A 9,069-nucleotide genomic window follows, 5' to 3' on the forward strand; every position below is an offset into this window, starting at 1 on the left:
ACTTACAGGCATGCAGATGGATATTTTGGTCACTTTTGTTTATGGTCTCAACACTATGGATGAGAGATTGGAGATTTGGAGGGGTCTTTCTTGTATTCATGTTCTGAATAAGCCTTGGTTGATTGTGGGAGATTTTAATGCTGTGTTTAATTTCGATGATAGAGCGGGAGGGAGGACAATAAATGCTGTTGAGATTCTTGATTCTAATGCTTGGCTTTCCCATTCTCAGATGGCTTCACTTAAGAGAATTGGTTCTAATTTCACCTGGTCCAATAAGCAGGATGGAGGGGATAGGGTTTACTCAAAAATTGATCATGTGTTCATTAATGAAGATTGGATAGATGCATTGCCTTACTCTATTGCAGACTTCCAATGGGATGCCCATTTGTATCATTGTTATTGCCTCATCAAAACTCTCAAACTTGGTGATCTAGGCATTAAGCCATTTCAGTTCTTTAATTTCTGGATTACTCACAGGGGGTTTAAGGAGGTAGTTTTAGATAGTTGGAATAGACCTATGGCAGTGAGGGGTCTGCTGGGTGTGACTGAAAAGCTGCTTCGGCTAAAGAATATTTTGAAAGCTTTTAATAGGGAGGAAATTGGAGATGTTGAGCATGGATCTCATCAAGCAAAAGGTGACTATCAAATGGCACTCACTAGAGCTCAAGCTTCACCAACAGATATTGCTGCTCAGGAGGCTGAAAAAATAGCAGCAGTTCGATATCAAGATCACTCTGCTAGGTATAGAAGTTTTTTGATCCAACAAAGCAAAATTACTTGGCTGCAGAAGGGTGATGATAATAACTCATACTTTCATGCGTGCATTAAAAAAATAAGGGAGGAGAACCATATTATTTCCTTTCTGAATGAGCAGGGGGTCGTTATTGATGATTATAACGAAGTGGTTCATCATTTCTTAGACCATTTCAGAGGTTATATGGGAAGCTCTAGTTCAGCTAATGGTTCTTTTAATTCTCAGTGTATAGAGCTAGGTCCTTGTCTGGATATTGAGATGCAGCTGAGTTTGACTAGGGAATTTAGGAAATATGATGTCAAGAAGGCTCTCTTTAGCATTCCGGGCACAAAAAGTCCAGGGCCGGATGGATATGGTTCTGAGTTTTACAAGGCAATGTGGCAGAATATAGGGGATGACATATCAGAGGCTATCCTTGAGTTCTTTCATTATGGGCAGATCCCTGCAGAGCTCAATGAAACAGCTCTTGCTCTGGTCCCAAAAACTGAAATGCCTAGCAGGGCGGTTGACTACAGGCCCATAGCGTGCTGCAACACTTTATATAAATGCATTTCAAAAATGATATGTAGTAGACTCTCAGAAGTTCTACCTAATCTGATAAGTCAAAATCAAGGTGCCTTTGTTAAAGGGAGATCTCTAGCTCATAATATTCTTATTTTTCAAGATTTGATCAAGAATTAAAATAGAAGAAATACTTCCTCGAGGTGTGCTTTGAAGATAGACTTGAGTAAGGCCTATGACACAGTAGACTGGTGCTTTTTGGAGAAGTTGTTAATCTGTCTTAGATTTCCTACCCGATTCATTCATTAGGTGATGGTGTGTCTCCGTGGCACTCCGTATGTTCTTATGTTGAATGGAAGAATGCAGGGGGGTTTTCGGGGTGTCAAGGGTCTTCGCCAAGGAGACCCTATCTCACCGTTACTATTTGTCTTGGTTATGGAATATCTCACTCGGCTGCTTCAACTAGGGGCTTAGCAAAAAGATTTCAGATATCACCCTATGTGTAAAAGCCTTAAGGTTATTAATCTCTGCTTTGCTGATGACTTAGTGATTTTTTGCAAAGCTAACAGCGGCTCAGCCCAGGTTGTCAAACAGGTTTTTGAGGATTTCTGCAATAGTATAGGATTGAAGGCTAATATCAGTAAATCTCAGGTGTTTTTTGGAGGTGTTTCGGCTGCTGTTAAGGACCAGTTACTTCAGATTTTGCAGCTTGAAGAGGGAACCTTTCCTCTTAAGTATCTGGGGATTCCTATGAGGCCAACAAAATGGAAAATGGCAGATTGTGGTGAGATTCTTAAAAAAATAAACTAAGGCTTCACACTTGGGCTAGTAGACATCTATCTTATGCAGGGCGGACTCAACTCATCACATCTGTTCTATTGGGATTGCAAAACTACTGGATGAACATCTTCTTGCTCCCTCAAAGCATTGTCAAAGAGGTAGATAAGCTTTGCTTGTGGTTTCTGTGGGGCAATAATGGTACCAGGAGTAATTTTCATCTCACCCCCTAGTCCACTGTCTGTTTGTCGAAAAGATTTGGAGGTTTGGGCTTCGGTGAAGGAGCTAAGTGGAACAAGGCAATGCTTGCCAAATATGTCTGGGCTATTAGTCACCAACCAGAGACCCTATGGGTGAAATGGATTAACACTGTGTACTTAAAGGGTCAAAGTTTCTGGCAGTACCAACTTAAGGCGGATTCAAGTTGGTATTGGCACAAAATTTGTCACATTCATGATGTTTTTTCTCAAAAGGATGTTGATGAAGCTGGTAGTCAAGGGAGATTTAAAATTGGTTTACTTTATACTAGATTTATACACCGAGATTCAGTCAAGTATCATCCCTTTGTGTGGAATAGGATGAGTGTGCCAAAGCATCGATTTATTACTTAGCAAGCGGTGAATGATAAGTTGTTAACTCGAGATCACTTGCATAGGGTGCTCATGCACCTTGATAGCTTCCTCTGCCCGGTTTGTGAACTAGCTGAAGAAAACCATGCACATTTATTTTTTTATTGTTGTTTCTCTCAGCAGGTAGTGCAGCAAGTCCAAGATTGGATTGGATGCAATTGGCCTTTAAAATTCAGTGGCTGGACCCGATGGATTGAAGACATGAGAAGAGATCTTAAGGCAACGATTGTGGCGGCTGTATTCTCAGCAACAATTTATTGCATTTGGTATAATCGTAATACTTGTTTTGTTAATAGTTACTCTCATAGAGTCAATTTTATAGTAGATATGATTAAAAAAGATATTAGCTATAGAATTAGGTGCTTTATACAAAAGAAAATGAAAGGAAATGAGAGGAACTTTGTAAGGAAAATATTTTCTGTGTAATGTTGCTGGTGCCTTCTCAGTGAGGGAGGTTATGTTTGTAATCTGGTTGTGATTAATAAATATATTCTTTCTTGATAAAAAAAAAATAATTAATCATGTAAACAACGCAATTTGATTAAACAAAATGATTTCTACTACTTTATTGATAATGAATGAATTACATAAGAAATATGAGTTTATAAGGGCATAAAACACAACATTCTTATCTCACTCCTATGTATTGTGACAACAAGAGTATTGTTCTGATTTCTTACAATTCGGATTTTTTTAATGAACTAAGCACATTAAGATTAATTGTCACCTTACAATTCATTATCTCAAACACTATATTATCACTTTGTCTTTTGTTTTTTCTTCTTTCTTGATTGCAGATTCTTTTTACCATCTATTTCTCATTTTTGTTTCAAGTTGGAAAATTCTCGAGGCTTGTAGCTGCAACATCACGAGTTTGAAGAGAAATGTGATATTTATGGTGATTTAGTATTAGTTATTTATGATTATTACGTAGATATTTATATTAAGGGTAGAATAGGGTTTTCGGTTTTCTTTATTTTAGTCAGCATAGTCTATTTGTGTTTAAAGTGCATAACACTTTTTTTTGAGAAGTAAAGTGCATATTACTTTGGATTAACCCAAAAGCATGAAAAACATTTTAAACTTATCTATTGTATAAAACAGAACACCTACAACTTGGTTTGCATATAATATGACTTTAGATTCAATTAATCAAATCTTCTTGTGAACCGTGAGAGTTTTGTCTATCATTTGCTGTTCGATTCTTTTGAAATTACAATGTTTGTCTAAGAGATTCACAAAGCTTTAAAAGTCCCAATTAACCTAAGTAGTCATGCTAAAATCCAGATAGCAAAATGAAAGATCTAAATCAATTTATTACGAACGACACTGAACATGAAGCCATAAACATGATCCCTTTTATCATGAATAATAACGTGATTTTGTCAAGTTGTTAAGTAGTTATTATATACTTTAATTTCATTAATACAACCACAACGAATTCAGATAACGTGCACATGCCATAAACGTGATCCCTTTTTCTCTAAATAACAAACAAAAAAAATGACAATTATCACTAAAGAATATGAAAGTCGTTAAAATCTTCTCTTATATCAAACTTAGTTTCCAAGTTCCATTGGTACATTAGTTTTCGGCTTTGGAATGGAGCCAACATGCCCAGAACAGCTTCATGGTGTTTTGAAGAAGCCAATGAGAGAAAACTGTAAGCAAAGTCTTCTCTAACTAACTACACATTGTGGCATCTTCCATTTCCAGTAGAATTGCTGACGTCGGATGATGAAGGCAAAGATGATAATCACAGAAATGATGCTGCCTTTTCATGATCTAACAGCTATTGCAACTATCCTACATAATTGATCTACATTATTCACTTCCATGGATGTTTCAGAATTCTTCACCTCCACAACTAACATCCTGTGCAAGCAGAAACATATGGTATTGTGTTACCTGGATTCGACAGCATAAGTTTCAGAGACTCTTAGAAATGATCGACGCCACCAAATTTGGAAGGCTTTGCTGAGATTAGGACACTCTGTACCATGCTTGGAGAAATCTCGAAACCATTCCATAAACAACGCATACTGCTGTTTCAAGGGAAGGGTAAGGAGTGCTTGACCCATAGCTTCTTCCAATACCTTCATGCTAAGTCCCTTTCTACATCGCTGCAGCCAACCAAAGTCCAACAACATTGGGCCAAACCATGCTTGGAGAAGCCCTGATCTTGATTCTGTCCGGCAATGAAGTTTTCGGGTCCCCATAGCAATGAATAATATTGCTGAAACCCGACTAAGCTCATACCTAACCATTGGAGATGCATTCTCATGCAGTCTGAGCAGTTCTCCTTGATTTGCCCACATATCCACAAACTCCTCAGCCATTTGCCGATCAAGCAAGATTTCTAGCAACCAGTTTATGTTATCTACCTGTCTGGATATTCGTTCAATTAAAGGCTTCCCTGCATCCTTCACCAATTTCTTAGAAGATACAGTTTCAGAGGTCTCCTCGAACAGGCTGACAAGTGAGTCGAGACAAGACTGGCAGATAGCATAAATATCCTCCTTATTGAGGTCAGGATATTCTTTCTCATAGACTGAACTTTTGCAAAGAAGACCCTTAACTAATGTCTTCAACTCATTCCTTGCACTTGCATCCGTACTAGAGGTGATAGACCAAACCAATTGTCTGGATACATTTTGTTGGGAACTGGCCGAGTCAAGTAAATACAATCTAGCCAATATGTCCTTGGTCGTAACATCATCAAACTTAAACCTTGTAAAGAGATCCCTTAGTTTCTCCTCTTCTTCCTCGGTCCAAGGAACAGCCTCAAGATACTTTAAACAGGACAAAACACCTTTAGTGAACATAATACCTGCAGACACCTAGTAACAAAATAAGAGAAGATCTCGTTAGAGGAAAAGACCAAGTTAATCTAAGATATCCAAGTCCATTTTAGGAAAGGTCTAATATAACTTCATCATTCCAAATACAGAGGATGCTCTATTAATATCTAATATTTCATAATTAATGGTTTTAAAAATTTCATTTATAGGATGCATCATATTTTAAGTAATATCCGGTGTGCAATATTGCTATGGTATAAGGTGCACAGCAGCATAAGTTGAGGAATGATAACAAAGATTGAATTTAGAAGCCTTTAACTATCAATCAAAGAGTAAAATCACAGCCCTAAGCAATATACAGTATCCCCACCTCCTACAGAAACTTATAGATTTGTACAAGTAACCAAAAATTAAGCGTATAAGAAGAGCAACATTCTTCTCGAGGACTTCATTTCAAGATATGAAATCATGGAAACAAAGACAATATATACAAGTATATATATATATGTGTATGTATCTCAAGTTATACAAGAATTATAAATCTTGACAGTGTTCATATCTTTATAAAAATTAAAAGACGTGAAATTCTTTATGAAGACATGTGCATTCTTCTTTCTTTCAAGTTATTTTCACATTTGATCTAATACCAAACACTCTTAAGCATTGGGAAGAAAAGCTAAAGAAAAAACGATGTTTAGCTCCATAAGCTCCAAACAAGAGTAAACCTCCACAATCTAAGTCAGAAAATGAATTTATCTGAATAGTGACAATTCACTTCAACATGGAAATTTATGCTTTGATGATGATCTGTAGTTCCTGTCTGCAGTTTATGAAACTCAATCCACAACCATATAAAATTAAATGATTGTAGTTAGAAGTTAGCCGTGTACAGTAACTGTTTTACTCTGTTCTTCATTCACTATTCAAACTTCAAATGCAGAGTTAATGACTTGATTATAGCTGATTGGTCAATAAATAAAATAGTATCAACTGGCATAAGGCCAGTCCTTAAAAAGCGATTGGTCCCCACTTAAAATTATCTATGTAAAAAAGTGTGCAATTTGAGTGTGTGTCTAGCATTACTCCACCTAAGTGATGCTAATTTCACCAAATTGTAATACCTGTGTGTCAAGTGTTAATATTGGTCCACCTTCAATCAACTTAAACTTTTGAACAACAGTAAGAGTAACATAGAGAGTCAGAATTTGGCAACTTCTACATACATACACACATATAACTTCGAACATTAATGAAAAGGTAACATAAGGTAAAGGTTCCAACTGTGAAAGAAACAGCCGAGAAATTCATAATAGTAATTGCCAAATTAAATATCAAAATAAGTGGACATACTCCTAGTACAGCTCAATCAAATGCCTAGCCCGTACTGGACCAGAAACGGCCTTAAAATACAGGAACAGATTTGCAGTCTTTACTCTCATTGACCAATTTGCCTTGTGTTCTCTGGGACCAGACTAAATTAATTAAGTACAAGTATCCTTATTAATTAGTTCTCCCACATTATAGAGGATTTGGTATTGTCTTCTTTCCAAATTATAAAGATAAAATCCATCAGTACCTACCATTAATGACTTCATTAGGGAAAAGAAAACGACGAAAAAGAGAGTGATAGAAAGAGATATAAGTATGCCAAGTAGATGCAGGTGGTTTTATTAGGAGAAAACGAAAGTCAATGAATAGTTAGGTCAAAATTGTTCAACCAAAACTACCCAATTTGAACCTTCTCATACTTTCACTAACTTCCATATATATATATATATATATATATCCTCTTTTGAGTATATAACATACATTATAAAAATATTAATTAAAACACCATAATCTCCATTCCCCAAATTATCTCATCAAAAATCAGACTCAAAGCTCTATAATAACTATGCAGATAAAACTCAATAAAAAAAATTTTAAGATAAAATAAAATAGAGAACAAAGTTGAGATAATTAATCAAAGAACAAAAATTCAATGAAAATAACAAATGAAGCACTGACCTCAAGTACATCAATAGCTCGATATACTCCGATCCTCAACAGTCGTTTTGTGATATCATCTTCAAACATAAGTTCTACTGTCTCTCTAAACATGGCCAAGTTCTCAACATCCGGCACCTCTATTCTGCATATTTTCGACCCAGAAGGTGAACCGTTCGACACCTTTCCCTTGTTATAATCGTCGATTAAACCCGCGAAAACCTCTGAATTCGCACACAGAACCCCCGAGTTCAGCTCCAGAACCAAGAACCCACCTTTCTTTCCCCTCAAATTCAACCTCACGTCAAACAAATTGCTACCGGGACCCCCTGAAGAACTCTCCGGTTGGGGCAGCCGGAACCTCTCGCTCGGAGCTCGAAAGCTCTGTGTTCGCACAGGAGGAACAGAATCGACGTCCGCAGATGGTTCAGTACTACCGATTTCTTGGATCGAATCTACAGTAGGATCGGAGTCGATCGGGGAAACCCTTCCCGGAGACAAGATCCGACGAGGGTCGATCCGACCCACTAACCCTAGTCCGGATTTGGTGCTCTGGGGTGAGTTAGGGACCGAGTTACTAATTGGTTTGGAGGCCGCCTGTTCGGTCTTGCTATAGCGAACCGCCTTGGAGTGAAAAACGGCGATGCTGTCGGGGCTGGAAGGTGGAACGGCGAAAGAACAACACCATGATCTCCCACGAACAAGTGGGTCCCGACGGGAACTGGGTTTCCGGCGGAAGGATGACTCCTCCATTGTCGAGAGTGGGCAGAGAAGAGGGAGTGAGTAGAAGAGCGGGTCAGGGGAAGGAGGTGGAGGGTCTAGAGAGAGAAAACAGATGTGAAAAGGGAGGGAAAGAGAGAGAGTGAGCTAAAGAGGAGGAAAGTAGAGGGAGTAGACATTGGTTAATTTTTCGAGAGAAGATGCTTTTCTGTTTTATGATTATTTTCTTGTTTTTTCTTTCTTTTGTGGGGACGAAGAGACTCATCGCTCTCTGATCAGGGATTTCTCTTTTCTTTTTTTCTCTCTTTTTTTTTATTTTTTAAATGTTTTTTCTTGGAAATGGTGAAGAGTTTTTGTTCGGTATGTTAGTTTGGTTAGGGTGAAGAAAACTAAAAAGTAATGTAATAGGAGGACTAAATGGTCTTTTTATTTTTATTTTAGAGACAAAAAGGAAATGGTGAAGAGAAGTGTTATTGGATTGAATTTGCTTTTTATTCAAAGATTTTATTGGAAACTGTTTAACGGTATCAACCATAACAATTCAATTCACATGTAACACTTTACTTTCTTTTCTTTTCTTTTCTTGACTTGTCCTCACTTCTTAGTAAGGTATTTAAGAACACACATTTTATTTCTATTTTATATCGTTCAAACTTTATTTTCTTTTATTTTACACCAAACTAGCATACTTTCATCTTTTCTATTTTACATCACAAAAACTCTATTTTAATATTTTTATTCATTTTAAATGTTTTTCCCACTTTCAATAATATTTTAATATTTATATATATAAAGTGAAATAATATTATACTCTATAATTACTCTATTTTAAATTAATTCAAAATTATAAAACAAACTAAAGTATAAATTAAATAAAAATAATAATAAAAGTATTATAAAA

General features: G+C 36.7%; 1 protein-coding gene across 1 annotated transcript; it reads right to left on the bottom strand.

Annotated features, from left to right (window-relative positions):
- Nucleotides 1–4,102: 4,102 nt before the first annotated feature.
- On the bottom strand, nt 4,103–8,528 carry LOC133802315 (BTB/POZ domain-containing protein At2g13690). The gene is made up of 2 exons (XM_062240615.1): nt 7,470–8,528; nt 4,103–5,501 (listed from the first exon to the last, which is right to left on the bottom strand). Exons 1-2 carry the CDS (start codon nt 8,199–8,201, stop codon nt 4,566–4,568), a joined length of 1,668 nt encoding a protein of 555 aa, XP_062096599.1. The 5' UTR covers nt 8,202–8,528; the 3' UTR covers nt 4,103–4,565.
- Between the last annotated feature and the right edge of the window lie 541 nt (nt 8,529–9,069).

The sequence above is a fragment of the Humulus lupulus genome, chromosome 1 (genome assembly GCF_963169125.1).
Source record: "Humulus lupulus chromosome 1, drHumLupu1.1, whole genome shotgun sequence".
In the NCBI taxonomy this organism is placed as follows: Eukaryota; Viridiplantae; Streptophyta; class Magnoliopsida; order Rosales; family Cannabaceae; genus Humulus; species Humulus lupulus.

Coding starts and splice junctions, on each gene's coding strand:
- LOC133802315 (XM_062240615.1), bottom strand. CDS start 8,201: ATGGAGGAGTCATCCTTCCGCCGGAAACCCAGTTCCCGTCGGGACCCA. Junction 5,502..7,469: donor GAGCTATTGATGTACTTGAG/GTCAGTGCTTCA, acceptor TTTTGTTACTAG/GTGTCTGCAGGTATTATGTT.